General features: G+C 42.2%; 1 protein-coding gene across 2 annotated transcripts; it reads right to left on the reverse strand.

The window, feature by feature from the left end:
- Positions 1-580: 580 nt before the first annotated feature.
- On the reverse strand, positions 581-23,810 carry LOC116228123 (merlin-like). Of its 2 annotated transcripts, XM_090122663.1 has the most exons (18): positions 22,767-23,810; positions 18,320-18,449; positions 16,839-16,964; positions 16,340-16,462; positions 12,045-12,128; positions 11,456-11,524; positions 11,153-11,235; positions 10,076-10,151; positions 9,497-9,634; positions 7,709-7,783; positions 6,770-6,883; positions 6,208-6,330; positions 5,579-5,796; positions 5,288-5,390; positions 4,415-4,542; positions 3,663-3,813; positions 3,051-3,260; positions 581-2,095 (listed from the first exon to the last, which is right to left on the reverse strand). In XM_090122663.1, the coding sequence occupies exons 2-18, from the start codon at positions 18,407-18,409 to the stop codon at positions 2,060-2,062; spliced, it is 1,947 nt and encodes a 648-aa protein (XP_089978789.1). In that variant the 5' UTR covers positions 18,410-18,449; positions 22,767-23,810; the 3' UTR covers positions 581-2,059. The 2 variants fall into 2 exon arrangements, with proteins under 2 accessions (XP_089978789.1, XP_031447640.2); XM_031591780.2 differs by lacking the exon at positions 22,767-23,810 and having other exon boundaries at positions 18,320-18,806.
- Between the last annotated feature and the right edge of the window lie 27 nt (positions 23,811-23,837).

The following is a 23,837-nucleotide window of genomic DNA, read 5'->3' on the forward strand; positions in this document are numbered from 1 at the left end:
TTCAATCTGGCAGCAGTGGGACTCTGTCCTCCCTTGCATTGTGGCACACAGGATTTTTACCGAGTCCAAAGAAATGAATAGAACATGGCTGTGGAGCATTTCACTTCCCTCCTGCCCCATCCCATGAAGCAGCTCAAATGTGACGGAGAAAGGAAGGATAAGGGTATAAGCTTTGTTATTTACATCAGGACATAAAAGAGGAAACTGGAAGACAGGGAAGTCCCAGCACTCTTCACCCCGTTCCTCTCCCCATGCAAGAGCTGAGAAAGACAAGTCCGGAACTGCTTTTTATTCTTTTCCACTACGAGTGTTTCCTATCTCATCACTGTCCATTTCTGGCCAATGCCACCAGCCCAACATTGGGGCTTTCACTGCATCTGCCTCTGCCCCTTGTGTCTTCTCCATCTCATGCGGAAGGCTTTTCCCCAAACCAATCAGAAATTATGCAAGCAATAACCTGTAAAAATATCAGAGCCATGAAGAGATTTAGACTGGATATAAGGACGAAGTTGTTTACAGAAAGGGCAGTGAGGCCCTGCCCAGGGGTGTGATGGGGTCCCATCCCTGCACATCCCCAGGGTCAGGCTGGAGGGGCTCTGAGCACTGATGGAGCTGTGGGTGTCCCTGTGCACTGCAGGGAACCAGGTGGCCTTTAAGGGCCCTTCCAACTCAAACCACTCTAAGCTTTCCACCACTCTTCCCTCCTCCTGCCAACAGCAGCAGCAGCCACTCTTAAGGCTAGGAGAAAAGACAGCAGGACAGGGCTGCAGATAGCAGTTACGTGTATCTTGCCATGTAACTGTCATGACTGTTAGAAGTCTGAGCAGAGAGCTGGCTACAGATGCTATCCCCCACTGTGCTCAGCTTGTTGTAGATGTATACAGAGGGGATTTGCATGTTTGTTCTTGCAAGTTGCCTTGTTAATGCTGTTGCAATATTGACACAACACTCAGTTCAAAGCTGTTACTAGCAAGTGAAAATTGAAGCTTTTTATTTCATGTATTTTCCTTAGTTTTAGCTTTTGGAACTAGATATTTACCATTTGCATCTATTTTTTACACCACGTCTCACATGCTCAACTGTGCTGCTACGTTAGCTACAGCTGTGTATCGCCTGCTTCCCCAAAGTCCTCAGACTTTATTGGTGAAACAGACACTTAAACACACACAAAATGAGAAAATATGAGCAGGTTTTCCTAATGAGGCAGACATTTTGCTGCATGCACTTCTCCATCAGAAGCAAGTCCAGCTTTAGCAGACATCACTAACATCTTTTGTCTTTGTCTCATTTGGAAGCTGTGTCACACCGAACTGGGAAACAAGTTAATGTATGCAAAGTTTGCTGAAGCAGCAAGCAACAGAAAGTGCTCGATCTAGTTGGAAATGTAGAGAGAACAGAAGCTTTGCATTCCAAACAATGGATTCCCCCAGGAACAAGAGGTATTTGAAGATGTCCAATTCTACGTCTGGAATTACACACTGAGATTTCTCACAGAGAAATGAAAATCAATTAAGTGAACAGAGAAACATTTGGGGAGAAAAGGGAAAATATTTGGCAGGCAAACACTACAAGGTTGAGTAGTTCTGTAAGAGTCATGTCCCATGGGCAGGACCCAAACCAGAATTAATCTATTGTGTAGGTGAACACCAAGCTGATGGACTATTTTTCTTCTCATCCCAAACGTCTCCTGGACACCTAGCATCCCTTCTACACAAAAAGAACCATCTTGGTAAGTCAGTGTGTAGAATTACATAGGGGAGGAAGGCTTAGAAGTATAAAGTGTTTTTTCAAAAGTGCATTAAAAAGTAAACAATGCTCCTTTGGGTGTATGGTTACCACTGTACCCAAAGCCATGAGCCATTTTACACTGGCAGTTTTAGTGCTCCCAGCTCATGCGACCTGCTTGGAAGCCAAATGGCACTGCTACCTATAGAACCACATCTCTGTGCTGATGGCTGTCAGGAGACAGAGCTGCACCAGGGTTCTTATGTGGGTGCATTTTGTGGCAGCCAAACAGATGCCATCAGGTTTCACCAGTCTGGTAAGGAGACGAGGCTCTTCAAATGTAGATCACATCTGAGTCATGCTGCTGAACCTACATGCAAGCAAATGGGAAAAATTAGTTCCGCTCTGAACTCCTACTGAAACAAAACCTACTTTGCCTTGGTCCAATTTCTCCTTTTCATCTGACCAGAGTCTTTTACAAGATGCCCTGTGATGGCTTTATCTTTCCTCTTGAAACAGATCTATTTGCCTTAGCCCTGCGAGGGGTCAGGTTAGTCTTAAAACATTTATTTGTTACTTGCAATAGAAAGAACAGCTTTCTCAGTTGTTGCTACACTGAATTGTTTTCCTTCTAGTTTTAAGCACACAACCCCAAAGGTTAAGATCTTGAAGGTTATATGCTACAACCTCTAATTGATCCTGAAAACCCCCAGTTTTGTTTACTAAAAAATGTCAGTACTCCCAGTACTTCACACAATTAGCGTTGCCAGGAGGAAGCTGACTTCTTTCCAGTTGCACAGGACTGTACATTCCTACAGCTCTTCTTGAACACACACTGCATCTATTCTTCACTCCAGTCAAGAAGAAAAATGGGTTGACTTTATTCTGTAAGACCAAATTCATTATTTCTACAGATTCTTGTTCTAAGTTCTCCTCGTTTCCAAGCCTGGCTGATACAAATAAAATTTAACAAATTCTACTGCACATGGGCATCACTTTCATTTACCAAAACTTAAAGTTTTATATTCCAGCTTTGATCATAAGGGAGAAAAAACAGGTGGCCTTGAAGTTATAGAGTGGTGCTTCAATGAAGGACCTCCACACTTGTGGAACAGCCATGCTTTGTGACCTGTTGTTTGAGAGGTGGAGAGAGTTGGATAAAACAGTCCCATCTGTGGAACTGTTTGTGGTTAGACCTGATGATCTTGAAGGTGTTTTCCAGCCTGAGCAATTCTACGATTCTATGATTTTATAAAGCCAACCACACTTTTCTACTCTGAACTCTAAACCTCTGATCATTACTTGGGAATTTACTTTCTGCTTACCTTTACAATCTGTTTTCTGGTTCCTGTGCCCACACTGTTGGCAATCAAGGAATTGGTTTGAAAAGATGACTTCTGCACTGGCACCGTGTGTTGGATTTTGTTGGTACAAGGCCAACTGCTTGTAGGATTTAACGAGTAAGCAGGGAAAGGCCTATGAAGATTTATATCTGATGAATCGCCAGTTTCAAAGGTTTTCATCCACGATGGGATCTTTAAAAGAAAAGAGCACGTGGAAATTTAATGCCCTCTCTACATCAACATTTATTAAGCCAAAAAGGACATAAAATGCATTGCCAGAGAATACAGGTCATCCTCCCTCAGTTTTTCCATCCTCCCTTCTCTCTGAAACAATTTACTCAGGGTCATTTTTATTATATATGGAAAGCAAAGACAGCCCTTATCCTTGCCCTGGTTCAGGAAGAGTGTTTGTGTATATAACAAGAAACTTCTGACCAAAATCTGAGTTTAGTTCTTTGTTGCCTGAATTAAAAAGAAAGCCAAGACTTTTACAACAGATTAATAACAACCACAAAGCACATGAATGAGAATGGGATGCAAACCACGAGAGACCACACTATGCTTAAAGAAGTGGCTGGAATTGAGGTTACATACATTTCCTAAGGAGCGATCCAAGGATCCCAATACTTCATTCCAGTGAGAGTAAAGCCCAGACTGTTTTTCTTCTAGTTTCAAAGCATGAATTTCAGACTTCAGTTCTTTCAGTCGATCTTCAAATTTTTTGCTCTTTTCTAAGTAATCTAGCCTGTAGTCCACACATCAGAGACAAAAAGCTTACTAGCACAACAAAGCTCAATAACGAGATAAGAAGGAGAGGAAATCTTTGCATAATTTTGCCTTTATATATAGAGAGAGAGAGAGAAAGAGAGAGAGAAAGAGAGGCAAAATTAAGTCTGTTACATGTCAGCCTCACTTCTCTGCTCCAGAGAGAAGGAAGTTCACTTCAACCCCTCAGTATTCACTTTCTAACCAAGAATTTCCCTCAAGACCAAGAGGAAAAGCCTATGAACCAAACCAATACCACACTCTAACACTAGAGGGAAACTTCTGTCCTCTAATTTGCTATTATTCAAACAAACTACTTCGTGCTTGACATAATAGTCTTTAAGACAAGAGGGTTCTGGACCTGTCATGATTTGATGCCACCTTGAAACTTTTTCTGTGTGTAAAACAGCAAGTCTTACAGAGACACAACCTGCACCAGTTCAGTAAAAGACCTCCAGTCATACCTACAAGAAGACTGAGGTGTTAAGGATGTGACCTGTTGATTCCCAAACAATTTTTCTTTTCTGTACTTTCCACAGTTAATATATTCTTCTTTATTTACACCACAAGCATACTGATACCTCTCTCGCTCTATCTCGAAGGACAGTCTCTTGAGGTCAATGTCCTTCAAATCCAGCTTGATGGACCCTTTGTCAAAGTTGGCATCTCTGGTGTCAGTTGGCAAATAGTGTGGGTACTTGACCATGTGCTGAAAGAGCCAAAATAAGCACTGTTGGTAAGATCTGACTGACTGTGGATTTCTCACCAGCTTCTTCAAGAGTGCCATGCTGAGCCATTCCATGAGGTACCATACATTATGAGAAACAAACGTCCCTGAAGCCCTTTCCATCTACCTGAGTGGCTCCAGATGAACTGCTACAGTCCACAAGCCAGATCCAAATGCAGAGAAATATCTGGACTGCAGTGTTCCTTATTTCTAGCTAAGAATGGGAATTCATTCTCAGCAAGAGTGAAGCAGAAGAGCAACTGGGGGCACACAGCCCTAGCATTACCTTCTTGCTTTGCCTGAAGACACTCACGTGCAATTCACATGTCTGGACAACACAGCTGGTTCAGTACAACCACCTTCACAACACACTGCCTGACTGAGATGGCACAGAGTCAGCATCAGGGACGAATGCAGGCATTCTCTGCTCCCCAGTTACAAACAACACCTGGTTGTTAATAACTGGTTTTGGTTTTGTTTGGTTCAGTTTTTGTTGGTGGTGGTTTTGCTTTTTAATATTTGTCTCATCTTTAACTTCTGGACTCAATGCACTGAAAAAATATAATTTCAATTGCAGCTACACTGTGTTCAATCAGCAGCTGGTCCTGTAGGTGTTTGTCCCACAGCTAGATGGAACGTGACACAACCTACTTTGACGAGGCTACAAACATGCAATCAATATCTGATTATCTCCCAAGATGAAGTGGTACCCAGAGCAGAAACTTACAGGATAATTGAGCCTGGTTATGTCAAAGAGTTTTTGCTTTGCTTTCCGTTCAGCCTCTCTGGCTTCATGTAGATCTTGTTTCAGATGCTCCGCTTCCTTGGCTCTGCAAAACAAGTATTCTGACATGAATCGTTGGTGATTTTCAGTATAGAGACAGAGCACAACAGACCTTGGGAAAAGTCCCTCCCTGCTGCGCTCTCACCCCCACACTCCTGATTTGACTAAAATAGCACTCTCTCCATTTAGGCAACTCAGGAGGGGCCACACAATCCCAGCTCAAGCAAATCCAACCTCCGGTCAGACTCCTTCACCAGCTTCACAGCTATCAATTCTGCCTCCCGCATCTTTTGCTCCATCAGGCGTTTCTCCTCCTTGGTTTTCAGAGCTGTTATCTCCAACCTCTGTCGCTCTTGCTCTGCTTCTGCAGCATTCTGGGCCAGCAATTTCGCCTCTTCTTCTGCAATCTGAGCTTTCTCAGCCAGCAGCTCTGCAGCTTCCTGGGATCGAAGCTAAGAGGAAACAATTTGTTGTGGTTACCTTGCCTAGCATTTTCAATTTCATCCTTGAAGTCAATCAGGAAGATGTTTCTGTCAACAGGTCAAGGGATAAAAATGTTAATCCTTAAAGTAAAAACAGTTGAAGGGTTTGGTATTACTCCACTGCTCTAGAATCTCTTATCTTCTGTCCTGCCTCTCATCTCTACACAGCAAGGAGACTGTTCTGAGATGGACAGAGACATCAACCAAAAACTGACAGAAGTTGATCCCTCTAGCTGTCAATGCCAAATGCAGCACGCACCAAGCCCTCTTCTCCCAGTTTCAGCCCTCTCCAGCTTTGTGTAAGTCTTCTAGAAAAGAAAAGAGCTCCCAAACCAAGAAAGCTCTTCAAGCACAGGAATATTCAGCTGGCGTGCTACTCACCAGGGCCTCATTGGCCTGCCTGGCTTCGTCTTCCAGCTGGAAAAGTCGTCTTTCCAGCTCTTCTTTGGCTCGCTCAGCTTCTTCTCGGAGCTGCTTCTCTCTGGCCAGCCTTTGATTCTCCATCTGGAAAGAGAAATACCACATTTGTGGGTTTGCAGCAGAGTCGCATCTGGGCCTGAGGCAGCATAAGAAACTAATCTAACGGAGGACGGACTGCTCTCAAGCTGGTGAGCTGACATTCAGCAGAGATGCAGTGCTGAAGCTACTTACGCTTTCAGCAGAAATGAACTCCACTGACTGGTAACACCAGTTATTTCAGACTGCTGGGAGAGAATGCTTGGATCGAGCTGCTGTGTACCCCAAATCTTTCTGATCACCTATTTGGTTTCAGAAATATCACTTACATCTTCAGATGCTGCATACACATACAGAGCTGTTCCCACACTTAATTCTTCTGTGTTTTTTCACCTCCTACACACATATCAATGCAACGTATGGATAGCAAGGGCACCAGCTGGAATAATAATCAGCTTTTTCAATAACAGAGGAGCAGAAAATGTACCTTTTTTCTGGCCTTTTCTTCCCTGGCTTGTGCTTTCATTTGCTGAATTTCTATTGAATCCACTTTTCTTCTCCTCATAAATAGGTCGTGGTTTCCAATGCACAACTGCAGAATCTGAATCAAAAAGAAAAGAAAATGTGACTGTGACATAATTTCACCCCATCCAGTGGATAAAAGAGCCCCACAGCAGCCTGACAGGACAGAATCTGACATTTCTCACTCCAGCACAAGTGCTGGCAGTTGCTTCCCTTCCAAGGACAGTGACATCCAGGGCAGGCTGATACCCAGATTTGTAATAGTTTAGAAAAGCTCATAACAACATGAGGGGCTCTCTTTCCATCCTTCCTCCCTGTCTGGTTTGGGTCAAAGCCAAGAGATAGCTGTGTGGGAATGGTGACCTGTGATGGCCCCTCCACAAGCTCAATGAGAAATGGTCCAGTCGCTCTGGCTGTGCTAGGAAGCAGCCAGGGATGACAGAATGAACCAGCTGATTAGGACCCTCTCCTTGCTGCTTCTCTCAGAAATAGAGACACGGAAGTCAATTAAGTACCCACCAGGAGTCAGATAGGCCAATGCTGCAGCGGTTTTGCCCCTTTCATGGAATCATAAAGGTTGGAAAAGACCTCTAAGATCACCAAATCCAACCATCAACCCATCCCCACCGTGCCCACCAACATCCCTCAGTGCCACATGTACTACACCCCCCCTTTCCTGTACCTGCATTGCCCTTTGCAATTTGGGCCTTCCTTCATATCTCACTTTTCACCCAACATCTCCTCTGCCAACACAGAGAGAGGACAACCATACACACCCTGCCTTCCCAGACAGAAGAATCCTATGGAAAACATGTGCTGAAATTCAATGCTCCCTGGCCTCTGCACAGGTTTACGAGCTCAGTATTGCCAGCCCAGTTTTAGAGGAGGAAAACAGGACACTCACCAATTTGTTTACCTTGAGCTGAGAGGAAAAGAACTTGAAGACTTCTGCTTTTTTGTCAAGAGGTTTAATGGTTAACTGTTCAGATAGAAGGGGAAAAAAATGAGAGGAAACAGTGAAAAGTAGGAAAAACAAAGCTGAATCTATTAATACTAATGCAAACTTTTGCCCATCTCCATTTCTCTCCAGGGAAGCAGCGATTTATGCCACAAACACAGGGAGAGTGATTCCAAGTGCTTTGCTCACAAGAATCAGAACCAGGGCTGCTCCCTTTATACAGGCCGTTTTGGAAGATAAAGCCTCCTACAGAGCCACATCTAATGACAGTTTGGATGATATTTCTCACATCAGTACCACCTGTGCCTTGCAAACTGTACTGAGAACACTGGAACACACACTGGCTATCAGGAAAAACAGAATGCATTGCTAGGAATCTGACTTCTGGGTATAAAATAAGGGAGATGTCAAACCCCAATCTGAATCCCAACCAGTTCAGGTGCAAACAAACCATATCACAAAGGCCTGAAGGATTTGTTCTTCTGACCATAACAGTACTAGAGCTCCTGCTTTCTCACATTTTCACTCCTATCTCCCAAGCTGTTTCCAGAAGAGATAAAAGGTTTTTCATGCCGCCAGGTCAGTGTGCACTGTTTTACTTTACATGCTGCGCTGGGTTTGGCTGCATAATAAAAACCAGCCCCATTCTTTAAGATCCTTCTCTCTGTGACTCATGAGTTAGCACTCTATTCCTGTAATTCATTTGCAATGCAGCGTATAATTTCAAACCCTCTGAGTCACCAAGATCTTAACGTACTACAGCTCGTTGCAGCCTGCAGGTAACAACTGATGGAGCCTTGCGAGGAGCAGGGCTGTGAACTGGGTAACAAATAAAGCAGAGCTTTAATAGAGGGCTGCCCAATTCCCCAACAATAGGGAGTTATTCACAGACCAGAGGGGAAATTTAAAGAAAAGGAAATGAAATTCTTCAGAGATAGAACTCTCCTGTAGGCTGCCCTGCCTGCTGTATGCACGTCCAGATAGCAGATCTCATCCTGTCTTTTGAGTTGTTTTGTTTTTCAGGAGGCCCAAAGAAAGAAAGGGAAAGACCGTGCTGTCCTTTGGCTGGCAAATTCCAGGAATGCTGGTGCTGATGTGATTTTTGGGTTTTGTTTTTCTGGTTACAGCCTTCCATGTAGCCACACGGTTTGAAAGAACTCCAGATTTCACCCATTTCCCACCGTGCTTTCTACAAATAGAAGATGGGCTCTGAAATCTCAGTGGAATTGTAATGGAAGGACGGTGCTGAAGGCTGAAACCATGCACTGATAAACTGGAAAAAATTTAGGCAGAGAAACGTGTACATCTCCCTGCATGCCTCCGCTTGCCAGTGTGCTTCAGACCTCATTTACAGGGATAACTTCAGCATGCAAAAATGGCATTCAGTCTTTATGGATCATCTAATCCCCGCTGAGATAACTGAAGCCAGCCACGGTGACGTTCATAATATCTATCTTTTATGGAGACCAACTTGTTTTGCAAAGGACAAGCAGCAGGGAAGGAACCAGAAAAGTGGGCTCTCTCTGGAGAGCTGAGAGCAGCCCTGGGTTCTTAGGGGAACTGAGATTACGCAGCACATCAGAAGGACAAGTCTGTTAGTTTTCGTAACAAAGCTCCCTAGGATTTTCCCCCTCCCCCAAATTATTTAAACAGTGACTGCTTTCAGCCTGTTCCAAGAATCCCAGTCCACACCCTCACCCATATTAAAAGAATAATATATCAGATCCAGCCTACCTCCTTCTCACTATAGGAAATGTTTCTGATAGCACTCCACTCAAACGATTTATTTGGAGAGAACCTGTTATTAATGCTGTAGATATGAATACCTTTGGCATCAACGCCGAGCAGGAGATCAGTATGGTTTTTATTTTGCTGAAAAACAACAGATATTAATAAGCACTCCTTCTGGTGACATTAACAACCATAGACAAGAACCACGCTTTTCTAATTCACCCATATTTATTTTTATTTTTAGAAAACGACTGTTTCTACAATACAGATGATGAATGCTGCCACTTTTAGCCAATAAATCCAATTGAATAAAGCAGCTCAAACTTCTCGTTTATTTCTCCTTCTTCCCATTACATACCCAGAGCTATTCAAGAACTCAGTGCAATCACAGAGCAGAACCTTTGCTGTTGTATCCACCTGCCCTATCAGCAGGCAAGCAAACCAAATGAGGACAATCACTACACAGCCTCCCTACAGCAGAGAACAGAAGTCAGGAATCCCAGCTCCAGACTCCCTGAAGGATTTTAGAACAGCACTACCATCACCTCCAGCAATTGCAAACTGCTCAAATACAGCACTTACAGCAATGGGAAAATAATTGACACCATACATTTCCAAGTCTTGGGCAATTTTCAGGTAGTTCATCTCAGCTTCATCCCTAGAGAATAAGGCGATGATTATACTTGTGTCCAATCTTTCTGTCCTAACTGACAGTATATTTCCCATTTCAAAAAGAACAGCCATTCCAGTCCTTTGTACTTTCTTTAATTTCACTGTCTTACTCTCAACAGAAAAGGGATAATAAAAACACCATCTCTACAGAAGACAAAGCTGAATCTGTTTTGATCTGAGTCATATATAGTGGGATCTTTACTAAAATTCAAGTCCAGTCTTATCCTTGTGGGTTAGCTTTGCCACTCCAGCATCATCACTTCTTAGAGTCCTCCTCTACCACTGTTTTCCTTATATTCACTTCGGGAAGCAAAGCTGGTTGAGAAATTCTAAACTGTGCTTTGGGCAGAGTCCAAAGGAGCCAAACCTCTCCACTCACTGTTGTTCTCTCTCCAAACTGAGGCATCAAGTCTTGAGGAAAATATTCAGGAAAGACAGTGCTAATCTAGAAGAGCCAACAAAAAACTGAACTGAAATAATAGGACAGGCTGGCTCTGGTGTCAGCAGCTCCCACCTCGTGTTTAATTGAATTTCCAGGTATTCTAAATGTGTTAGAAGCAGCTGAACATCCACATGGAGTAGCACCAAAATTCACTCCTGGAACTATGGCTCGATGCCTGCAGTGCTGTGGTACCCTCCTAAGCACGCTGACACCTTTTTGAATCATTATTTTTATTATTGTTATTATTTATTTTACAAGGTATAAAATACATCAGCTTTTAGACTCTTAGGTTGTGAAGCTCTGCGAAAGCTCTCAGCTTCAAAGCTAATCCAGTTTACAAGCACATGGTTGCCCTACGTGCAATGATACTTTTACCCTTGGGGAATGGAGGTTTTTTCCCTTTCTTAAGAAGCAAAGCTCCTAGCAGCATAGCCTACAACCCAGTATCTCTTTGCTCAGTTACAAAAACCAAATGTCACTGAAGGCCGCAAAGAAGTGGTTACTGATCAATCCAGGGTTTCCAAAAAAATGAAATTATTTCATACCTGGCGATACCCCTATGCTCAGCATACCAAGCAGTAATCTTTTCTTCCCACATCTCTGCTGTCAGCTGATATTGCCTGAGGACCTACGGAGGAAGGAAGGAGGCAGATTTCCTTTTGAAGACAAAAATACGTGTGCTGCCTCTCGCAGGCATTGTGAATGCAGCAATGAGTTCACAGCTCAGCCACTTCGCCACATTCAAGGCAAACAATCAGTTCCTACTGCTCTAGTTAGACCCAAAGCTGCACCTGCTCTGCAGCAAAGGGGAGATGCAGATTTTGGTTCTATACATAATACAGACTTACCCTTTTGGGTAAAAGTTCATCATGGGCAAGAAAGCCTGGCTCGTGAAAGTTTGGGTCGTAGTCACCATACTGTCCCAAGGGAAAAGAAAAAAGACACTTCAGCTTGTGAGGTGCAGAATGCTGAATGGCTGCAGTTTGATGACACAAAATTTGTTTTGGTTGTCCCATACAGTGTGAGGACAAGAAAACAGGCTCCCCTCATCTGAACCATGGGCTCTTGGTGGCACAAAGGTAACCATGCTCTGAAAGATGCTAAGGAATACTGCCCTGCCACTGCTCGTGATAGCAGCACCTCTCAATCCATGGACATTTTTATAACAGGGGAAAACTCCAACTGGGAGAAAAATTACATTAAAGTGCTAGATCCAAAGAAATCCCAGAAAACTATGAAAGCATAGCATAAAATAGCAAACTAATTCCTTCTCCAAATCCTTGTAATGGTAATCTAATGGCATCTAATGCTTTTTTTTCCCAGAAGCAGTTGTGCCTCCCAGCAGGGCCCAATTTAACAGCAAAGTTTAACACTTGAGTATTTTATACATCACACTATATGTGTTTGGCTAAAATATGAGCACTGCTATGCACAAACCTTGGCTTGAACAGCATAAGAAGCCAGTAAAACTGTTGCCTCTGGAGAACAATAGATTTCCTCATCCAGTATCTGCTTCTTAACCTAAATCGGGGAAAAAATAGGAGCAAGTTAAAGAAGCAGCTCAAAGTCAGGGCTTACGTCAGGCTGAAATGAAGTTAGACATGCCCAGACTGTAACTTGGCACCAGCTATCACCATTACGAGATACCAGCAACAATAAAGTGACATTCAGAAACATAGGAAACCTTAGCATTACATTATATATATATATATATATTCATATTTAAGACCTTTAGGAAGTTGAAGAGTCTTAATTCCAAGTTCACAGCAATGCCAGTGGGCTGTCTCCCATGTTAATGCAGGGAGGCCATTCCAACTCAGGATATTCCATGATTCTGTGAACTGTTATATTTTCAATCACATCGCTCAATTTAGAGTGAGAGGAAAAAGCCTTTCTCATAAATTGGTGGAGGATTTTTTAGGTCTCATCTCATTAAGCTTTTTGTTTTAGTTTCTCCATACAGGTAGAATTGAGGACCTTTCTCATGCTCCCTTTTATTACCAACTCATTACCCAGAATGAAGCTGTAACGATTTTACCTTCAGCACTGAGCAATGATACGGAAGCTACTCAGACATTAAAAACCATCCTACTAAATGTGCTATACCAAGCAGTGATTTGACTTGCCATCTAAAATAGCATCAAAGGGCTACATAACCACAAGCACAAAAAAGTAGCTTTGCTAGAAAACACATAAAAAGCAGCTTTGCAACACAAAAAATACCCAAGTTTTAGGTCAGAAGGGACCTCTGGAGGTCACCCAGGCAGGTCCAACCAAATGGGACTGCTAAAGGCTGTGTCCAGCTGCATTCTGAATGGCAACGGATGCATTATACTGAAAAGCATTAAGAGGATCTCTCCAAGCTTCCCAGAAGGATGGAATAAAGGACACCCCACAAAGGGAAAACTGCCTCACAGCAGTGTTAGATTTATTCAATTACAGCGGTCTATGCACAACATAAACACAGGGCTTAAAAATGAAAGCACAGTATAAGTGGTAGAGAGTCTGTTAGCTTTCTTTTTGTGTAAGTAATCTATGGTGCTAGCATAATCAGAGGTAACAGTTCATGCAAGGTTGCTTGATTTTAAATCCATCGGGTAATTCTACCTGGAAACCAAAGGAGGAAGAAGAAATTAATCTTCCCAAATCCGCCTCTCAGATATAACATCCTTGGCCCATTAACAAGCACAAAGATAAGAAAATTTTGCATAATGCGCAGTCTTCTACATTTCCAAAGAAGAAAAATTACTTGAGATAGTACTGAGCTGCCTTTACAGGCACATTTAGGAACTGGAGGTACCGTGAACTGAAATGAACCATCAAGAAAGTTTTTCTTTATATTCAGTCTCTGCTAAGCACAATATACGAACCTGAGTTATAACAGAGAGAAAATTCTTTCAAAGCTGTTAAAATGGAAAGAATGAAAACACTTCTCTTCCAAATTGGAAAGCTCCAGCATTCATATTCCATGGTGCAAATAATACGTTTCAGAACTGAGAACGACTTGAGACAAATCCCCTGTAACTGTTGGGAGGTCTTTTGGTTTGGTTTTGGGTCGTTTTGTTGTTGGTTTTAATCACTTCTATAAATACAACATCCTTGTAAAAGGAGCAAATTATCCAATTGTTAAAGAAAACTTAGATTTAGAGATTTACAATATTCACAGATTTGACAAAAAGACATTATGTTATATTAATATGCAAAATCTGAAACAGGAGAACTGCAATCTGTAGGCATCCAGATGTCAGTACACGTTCTCCTGTTAGCATCCAGGTGTGATCTGAAGTTCTTACAGTCAGGAAACTTTGCAAGTTTCAATTTGTTCCTGTCTTGTTTTTCTACTTTGGAATGAGAAGAATTTGCTAATTGTACATCTGCTAGTTGAGACAGGTTCAAGGAGAGAAAAGTGAAATCAGGATTAAAAGGCTAGGAAAAGTGTTCTGCCGCTCTCATTCCTTTCCAAACTTGGCTTAAAAAACAAATCCCCAAGTGGTTAAGGGTTCTAGATGAAGTTTTAATTAGTATATTAACCCCTGGATTAACAGCATTTCCCCATCACTTTGCTAGCACATCCTCCTCAGGGAACCAGTGTACACACACTGTTTATTTACAGATGCAGGCTGACTGTATTCCATAGTCCAATCTACTTGCACAGGCACATAGTGCTGGCAGATACCAGAACAAAGCAACACAGAAGAAGACTGCAACAGCCAGAAAATTCAGAAATTCAGAAGAGAAGCTGGAAGGCACTGATGTTGGGGCAAAAAGCAAGTGACCATCCAAAACTCAATGCCTGTATACCTACTGATACAGCTGCAGGTAACTGAGGTTACTGCTCTTTAGCCACAGCATGGCTTCCCTCTTCTAGGCTGATGCACATTTGTTTATTTTTTTTTAATTGTGTATTTACTTTATTTATATAGATAACTACTTTTTACAGAGGTCATAGAACACTGAATTTCTGGGATAAAAGGAATGCCAGTGGCAAACAGGAAAGCTGCCTCTGCAAAGCTCTGAGCATCAGTGCATGCATGGGGTTACTGTTATTATTTCTGATAGCCTCTGTTTCATGGAAATTTTTAATTTTGCAAAACCTACCATGGTGTTAACAAGGGACAGGTTAGGAGGTTCTTGTTTTCTAGTGATTATGCCTCCTCTAGTCTTACACAACAAGACTCCTCAGTAACAACTTGGGCTGTTTTTACAAGATTTGGAGTTTTAGTTTCAGGGATAGATTGCAGTCCTGAGTCTTGTTCCATCTGCAGTTGATATGGGTAAAAAAAACTTAATGTCCCATACTGCTTATCACCATTCCTTTCCTCTTCCTCACCTTCACAACTGCCACCATAATTGCTTGCGTAGGCACTTCATAGGTTCATACAGTTAATAGCAGGTCTTTTCTAGACCTTCTTGTTGTGAAAGAACTAGGTTAGGGAATGGTTACTTAAGACCTAAGCAGATCTAAGAGGACGATGACAAGCTTTCGAGACTTTCTTCATTCAACATTCACTGCAGCCAGAGGAGTCCAGTTGATGCAGGCCTCGAGGCAACTTTTAAAGCCAATAAAAAGGAGGGTTTCACTTGATACTAAATCACCACTGACCAGTTAGGGGAGATACTTTAACACAGAATGGCTTGATTTGGAAGGGATTTTAAAGCCCATCTAGACCCAACCCTAGTCATGGGCTGGTTGCCCCCCATCAGATCAGGATGCTCAGGGTCCCATCCACCCGGGCCTTGTGCACCTCCAAGGATGGGGAACCCACAGCTCTTTGGGAAACCTGGAGAAATTCAGTCCCAGACTGACAACTGGAGGCAGTACTCTGCAAGCGTAGGAAATCTGGTAAAAATCTGCTTTGTGGTCATTAATTTATATAACTGATCTGCTTTTATTTATCCCATCTGAAACCTTATGAGTGTACAAAATAAACATTTCCAAAATGTTTGGTTTTGCAGCCTTCTCTCCATTAGCTTCAAAAACAAAGTCTTCCAGGCAGTGCCAGCCTAGAATGGACTTTTTCCTGTTTTGAATGAAGACGACTAGAAGTTAAACAAATCTGAAGTATCCAGATGTGGAATTTGCACCAAAGTTGCTAAGTCACAGCCTGAAGCAGTGATTGAGCACCTGGTGGGAAGGCAGGGCCAACCCAGGGGAGCTCAGGTGCAAGCAATGTACCTGAGTGACTGGAAGGCATGGAGCCAGGATCCACCCCTTTCCAGATCTCATTTAAGGGTTGGCAGTGGTAGTCAGGTGATCTTGGTGGAGATTCCTGCCTACCTGAGGTTTTCTAAAGGTAAGCAACTCTTTTCCTTCATTTCTGTATCTGGGGTTGCTGTATTTGGGTTTGTTCTCATTTGCAGTAGTCAAAGACTTTGCTACCCCACTATTATTGTGGTACTTTCCATCTCTTTATAGCACTGCAGTGTAAAAAGCTGTTTACACAAAACTGCAGGTCCCAGTAATTTAACTCCCATTCTCTAGCACAAACAGTAAGAAGCCATTATGAGAACAAAGCCCTTGCAGAAGTCAAACACTCAGCTTACAGAATGTAAAACCATAGTGTTTAGGAGAGATGTTTGTATTTCATAAAAATGAGATATTTATAGAGACAATGATATGACTGAAACCAGCAGAGTCATTCTGAGATCAAGAGCAGCCAACAAAATCAAAGATAATACAAAGGGACTAGCATGAACATAGAAGGATTTCAAGGTTTAAAAACATTCCTGACCTGAAGAAAGAACAAATGTTGGGTTATTTCCTGTAACAGCTCCTCTTCTACCTTCTCTGGGTAGAATTTAGCCAAAAAATGAAAGCTAATGGGGTCTTCTTTAGGGATTTCTTGATCTAAAACCTGTTTAAAGACAAAATCAAAGATCAGCAGCGAAAATAATACAGAAACATTTCAGAATAACATTATCTGGTTACTGATTTTGCTCCATAATGTGTTTAATGCAAACTGTTCATAGTTCAGAAGGGCAGGCAATGAAGTAATGCATTAATAGTAAGGGTGCGTGGTGGTGATTGGTGGGTGACACTTCAGACCAAACTGTGTACAAATAGACTGATTAACACTATGAAATTCAGTCCTAAAGCCATGTATCATCCAGAATTATGGGTTGTCACTTAACCTGTTCCTTTAGGTCTTGAGCTTAAAAAAAAGAACCAACAACACAAAAAAGTCCTTCAAGAGCAGAAGATTGTTAGGTTACTATTCCTGTTTTGTATACCTTTTTGTCCATCTTTAACCAGGTACACATTCCCTTCATTGTGTACTGCAAGCCAAAGAACCAAGTCTCCCTTAAGCCAAGTGCTCGGCACACCAGGTCAAACAAATCCTTCCCCTTCCACTTCATCTGGAAGAGAAAAAGAAAATTTAAGCAAAATAGATTTATCTTGAATGATCTTGCTGTATTTTAGGCAGGCAAACTGGGTTATTATTTGTTTTTTCTCCCAAGAACTGTTATCACACCTTTAGCTTTCTGATGAAACACACCTAAAACTGCCTACAGCAGAGGTGCAATAGCTGTAATGCCTACTTCCTTTCCCCCAAGTGCTCAAAGCTGCAGTCATTTAATCATAGCATTGGGCACTTCGTGAGCAGAGGGAATGAGGGTTGTACTGCTGATCTCTGAGGACAAGGCAGAGTTTTATTAATATTTGTAAAAATCTTACTCTACATTTTAGACAAATTAGAGAGTCTGGAGAGTAGGTCAGGGGAAATCAAAGGGGCACAGAGCAGAAATGCCAAACAATCAGAGCAAATCTATCTTTCAGACACCTCAGCTATTTGAGTGGCAACGAGCCAAGCCTTTATGCTACTCTGATTTAAATGAGCAGGAGCTTGTCTTCTAGGGGTAGGACTTAATGCATAGTTTAGCCAGGATTGTTTTTTAATCTGGTATTAAAAAAAAAAAAAGGCAACTTAATGGAGAAGATGCAGAATGAAAGTAACTTACTATCCCAGCTACACAGAAAACAAACTTTGATCAGATGTCCCAAAGCGCACACACAGTATCTCACTTTTCACTGAAGAGTCTGCACATCTGTTTCTTGTATCTGGCCACATATTAAAAGATGATTTTTGTCTCATCGCATCATCGGTCACTGAACTTAATGGCAAAAAAATAAACTTTTGGGCACTATTTGGATGGAAAGCAGGGAATCAACCCAGAAAGAAAGGAGTACTCAGGGAGAAAGGAAAGAGAGCAAAGGAAGGAATATATCAAGCTGGATTTGTTAACAAGGACTCTGAGCTCTGAACTGAGATTTCCAAATTCTTTATTTTCACAATTCTGTCTGCAAGTAATCTACATCCATAACTCACAGAAACACACTGCCTGTGATTTATGTGCTTTGTCTGAGTGACCTAATAAACTAAATGCTAAATGCCCCACGAGGCATTCAACTCATTAGAATTGCCAGATCCAACAGGCATCAGTTTCCTAACTGCCCTTCTCTAAATGCACATTTTTCACTTTTGTTGGATGATTAGGAATTAATCTTATTAATGAATCTGTTGCAGCCCAGCTCATCCATCAACTGAATACTTGCTACTTTCGGATTCTTCCATGTTGTTCTACAGTGGTGCTTCCTGCTGTCCAACTGACTACAGAGTCATAATGAATGGAATCATCTTAGTTTCAGTTGGGACAAACAATCCCTCCCAGCTGAAAGTGAGATTAAAAGAGTTTCTCATAAGGAGTCTTACCTCACAGCTGAACTCCATCTCAGCATCCACCGTTATAATCTTGACTTTAAAAGTCTTTGGTTGTTTCTTCTTCAGTCCTCGGATAGACATTTTTTTTTTTTTTTTTTTTAGGTTATAGGGACAGCCACACCTGAAACCAAACATTGCTACGTTAAAGGCTAGGAATTCCAGTAACATTTTCATGGCTAGATAGGTAAAGGAGGGTGAGAAAAACCTTTCTCAGCAAAGGTCTTTGCTGTATGTGCTGCTATGCCTTCATATGAAATGCTTCAGTGGAAGCTTTGCTTGTAAACAGAGCTACAGCACACAGCAAAAACTGTATCAAATACAACTCAGTGCTTTTCCATCACTTATGAATCCCTGGGCAACCAACCTACTGAATTCCATCACATTACGAGATCTTAAATCCCTGATATTATACTAGTACCAGGAATAAATAAATGCAGTGAAATTAAGCTGAATTTACCCATTTCTCTGGGGCATATAAATGCACAACGATGAAAGCTATTTAGAACAATTTTTTTTCCAGCGGTTTTTCTTCTGAAGTGAAATTAATTCAATTTTGAAGCAGCCTACACAATATCCTTTCATAAATTTTACATTCTAAATGCGATTGACTACATACCATTTTTAAAAAAAAAAAAACAAAAAAACATGCAATTTCCATTGCCATGAGGGGTTTGTGGATAGCAGGCAAACCAAACGCTGAGAGTTGGGGTTAAATGCTAGTGGGAATCAGCACTGTGCAATCCTCAGGTGGTCGCTGAGCACAAGTAGTCAGCCTGTAAAATTTTCATATTTCTTTTTTTTAAAGAAAAGCTTTATAAAATTAACAGCTCAGACTCACACAAGCCAGTTAGTACCTGTGAATTATACAGGTCAGGAAGAGACTGAGGCATTATTGGTTTCCTACAGTGTAAAGCTATTCTAGCATGGCAGAATTCCAATCTCTCCTTAAGCAATTCCAAAATAAAGGCTTAGGTTTAAACTGAGAAGTTGCATTAGTGCCCTCCAGTACTTTATAAAATACCTCGTCCCTTTCTTTTCTTTTGCTGAGCTATAAATTGGCTTGCAAACACACTGAGCGTTTTCCACTTACTTTGCATGTGCCCTTTGTCCAAAAATAGCTAAATAAGAGGTAAAGTGGATATAGAAGCTTTTCTTTTTGACTTGCAGGGACAGAACAGATAACTCGGGTACCAAAGCAAACAGATATCTGCCAGTGTTGAGAGTAAGAACTTGGGACAACTCAGAGCGGAGAAGGAAAGCTCAGGAGAAAATTCATCTTGCTGACACCACTGAGATCAATTCAGGAGTCCTCTCCCTCCTATTGGGCTGTTATGGTTTCTGCTGAAGTCTTCTGTCCAGTCTCGGGCAAGAAAGATAATGGGATCACTGGGGAGAGATCCCAAAGTAGAGATTTGAGGGCTAGAAAATAATCTGTAGTAAAAAGGAAAGTACTGGTTAGTACAGAGACATTTGAACTAGTACAAATGTCACGAGGTAGGATTGTGTCTGTTCTTTGTGAACAGTGGTTAGGATGAGGAATAATAGGCTTAATTAATTGCTGCAAGGTGCCAACAGTGCTAGAAAAGGATGATTCACACCAAAAGGCATCAGAACAAGACAGTGTGCTTCAGGATTGGCATACAGAGGAGGGCTGGACTGGCTGATTTTGGAGGTCTTTTCCAACCTTGGTGATTCTATGATCCTATCATAGAGTGGCTTGGGTTGGGAAGGACCTCAAGGATTATGAAGCTCCAACCCCCATCCTATCCTATGAAGGATATCCAGGAAAATACCAAATTCTTATTCTCAGGGTAAGCCCTTGTCCTGGGGGAATGCTTCTTTCAAGGAGAGCAAAACAGATCTCAACTCTGAGTGCAGTTCCTCTATAATTCGGGCAACATCTCAGTGTGTGCTGCTAAGCAGAGCTCAGGTCCTTCTGCTTGGCACACAAAGGTGCTTTCAATTAAAGGGAAAGGAATATTTTTAAAACCACAAAATCACTGTAGGAGTATGGTGTAATGTGACCGCAGTAATATTGACAGGGAGAGCATCATGTGGAAGCATCCGAACCATCAGTAATTACTCCAGCAAGCACTTGATCTCTAATCTGCAAGCTGCAGCAGAGCTAATAGCACAACTATGTTTTAACCTGTTCCACTCCAAAGCTCTTTCTTGTCCGGTTTTCTTCAAAACCAGAGGATTGCTGCAAGTATTTTCACCATTGGAATAGCAGTTAAAGCAGTAGAACTGCAAAGCAGCATGGAATATGAGACACAAACCCTTCTTCTGTTCACCCAAGAAGAAACCCCAACGGCTGGAGACAAAAAGAGAAGAAAACTTCATAACTCATTTCTAGCACGTAACGTAAAACGGCCAATTTAGTGAAATAGGAACTCGGAGTTCAGGCCAGTACAGAACATTCTCAAAGAGCTCCATATGGAAAATGCTGAACAGATAGAATTGAACTGCTTCAGAAGAATGCACTTATTTTCTCAAAATACGACAAAAAAAAAAAAAACAAAAAAAAACACCAGAGCCCTTCACTTTGAACTCATTCTTTCTTATATAACCTGGTTGAAATGACAATATAATTTGTTCAGTGTTTCCAATAGCTTTTCTTTTTTTCTTTCTTTCCTTTCCAGAGTTTTTATTCCATGGAAAAGTACATTCTGACTCAGTGAAAAGACATTTTTGAATATCGAATTTTCCCAAGATATGTACGCTGCATTTTAATTGATGGTCCTGCTGAAGAAATAGAAAAGATTTTCACACTAAATAGTGTAAGTGAACATCAGGTACTGCCAACATAAGCAAAAACACTTAACAGTCAGAATTTTAGAATAACATCTGTATAAGAGAAATCACGCCAAGTAGGGCAATCTGGGTTTGTGGTCTTTTGTTTAAGTGCAACCATCTCCAGGTATTTGCAACTATCACAGCTTATAAGTGTGAATTGTGCATAACTTCTTTCAAGACTTGATTTCTGTCACTGAGCTGCAGTGATTTGTTTCAACTGCTGCCAGGGGCACCCAACCCTGAGATCCAGAGCAACAAAATGGGGTTGAGTAGAGCATGGTGTAGCTTCCCAAAGACAATATTAATCCAATAGGGGGTTAATATTGGGCAATAGGGTTGCCCAAAAGGCAATAAGTTTCCTGTCCAGGCAGAATCTGGGAACAGATGGCTCTAAAACTGAAAGTCCACAGCTTCCCCTGTGCCTTATGGAAGCTACCTATGATAAAAAGCTTTGCTTGATGAGAGGAACAGGAACACAGTGATGAGGAATTTGATTTGCAGGAAGAAAACAGTCCCAGTGCTGCCTTTCTTCATGTCCGGGGTGACATCCACCAACTCTAACTGGGTTACAGTCTTCCCTTTTCTTCACAGGAAGAAATCAGTGCCTGTATAAAGCGTGGGGGAAGGAAACTGGGAACAGTGAGCAATAGCCAGAATAACTGGCACAGCCACTCTTGCAGTGACTGATGCTTATCTGTATCACGGCACTCACAGGCTGCAGGGTTGCACCACTGTACTACACAGCTTATCAAAATGGGAAATAACCCCTGCATCAGCCAGTACTGCCTGTATTCACTGAAAGCAGAAACAAAGCAAATGAAATCAGTACTCCCCAAAAAGCTCAATAAATCCCCGAATTCCATGCATTACTGAAACAGACACTGAGAAATACCTCATGCTGCTGCATGCTGCAATAAACCTTGCCACAAGTGAGAGTACTATTCCCTTTCAGTTCTGAATTTACAAAGTAAAGGGAGAGTTTGCAGGGCTCTCCATTGGATGTTTCCCTTCACATGGCACTTGCTCTCAGTGATCACCTGAAGTATCACATTGTAGTAAGTCAAACGTCAGTGGAAACAGATGCTTTGGGGGCACACACAAGAAGTCAGTATTGCTTTTTAAGGGGAGGCTTCATTGGTCCCTCTGCATACAGGCTAAGAATTAATGGAAACTGTAGGATCCCAGTGTTTCATCCCAGAAGCAGTCTGTCCTTCTGGGTCCAGCATGTGAACAGGGCAGCAGCTGTACCCTTTGCTAGCAAAGCCCATATGCAGAAACAAAAACCCTTGTGAGTGCAATGCAGTATAAAGAAAGAAGGCTCAGGAAGCATTTTAAGAGAAACCAACATAAGATGCATCAAGTGCCAAAGTACATTAACACAAATAAACTCTCCTGTCATTGCTGAAACATTTACTGCAGCTCTCGGACGCGTGTTCCCCTGTTCATTGGGGTTCTCTCAGTTCTTAAGCTCAGAAATGAATGCAAGCAAACGGAGCACACACACCATAAAGGAAAAGAGAAAGTGTTGTGGGCTTCTTATGGCTGTTTACTCCTGCTTGCATTCCTTGCACTGCCCGTGGAACAGCTTCAGCAAAGAATTCCCTGTTTTAAAATGGGTCAATGCTGTGAGTTTTGTTCTTACCTCTCAATCAGAAAGAAGTTATCTCAAGGCACCGGTTGGAATCGGATCCGCTTCACAGATCATTGTCTGAGTGAAGAAAAGAATATTTAACCCGGAATCCTTTATTTCTCAGCCATCAATATCCAGCTCTCGCACGCTGCCGCTGAAAATAAAATCCAGCACCAACTCTTATAGCTGATCTCCTTCCCTTTGTTTCCCACGGAGTGCAGCATGTTAGCGCCCTCTGAAAAATCAAAGAATCGCTTTCCCAGGTGATACGAAGGGCTCTTAACCATTTCCTGCCTGTGCCAGCAAAACTCCTCCCTGCTCCGCTGTAATTCAAGCAGTAAGGCACTCCAGCAGGAGCAGCCCAGGAGCCTGAACTGTAAGAACTAGAATAAACTCCCAAATGACTCCTCGGACAGCATTGGATCCAGCGATTTCAGAGCCTGCAGCCATACAAAGCAGCCGTCTTCACTGCCCTCTGCCAGTGGTGACAGAGGTTGGCACAACAAAGCCTGGGAAGTGGGCAGCAGCCCAAATGCAGGTGATAAAGACTTAAAAGAACGGGGAAAAAATAGAAAGATAGCCAGTGTATAGGCGAGGAGCTGCCAGGAGTACATTGCCTCAAACTATGGGCACAACCAAAGCTTTTTTTCCAGCGTTTCGTTTGTAAAATGGGTGTTTATTAACCACTGATTTTACAGATTTAAGCTGAATTTCTAACACAACGACATAACCAGTAACAACCATCCGGGTCTCAGTTCAGGGTGGTTCACTTATTGACATGGAAAATCGCCAGCTTTGAGATACGGAGCGTGTCCAGGGAAGGGCAACGGGGCTGTGCAGGATTTGGAGCACGGTGCCGTGAGGAGGTGCTGAGGGATCCGGGATGGTTCAGCCTGGAGAAGAGGAGGGGGCTCAGCGACATCATCACTCCACAAGTCCCCAAAAGGAGGTTGTGGGATCTGTCTCTGCTCCCAGGTAACAGCAATACGACAGGAGAGGATGGCTTCACACTGCGCCAGGGACGGGGCAATAAGAAAAATTTATCCTCCAAAAGAGCGACGGTGCACGCGAACAAACCGCCCG

This window comes from Phasianus colchicus, chromosome 21 (genome assembly GCF_987193195.1).
Source record: "Phasianus colchicus chromosome 21, bPhaCol1.hap1.1, whole genome shotgun sequence".
In the NCBI taxonomy this organism is placed as follows: Eukaryota; Metazoa; Chordata; class Aves; order Galliformes; family Phasianidae; genus Phasianus; species Phasianus colchicus.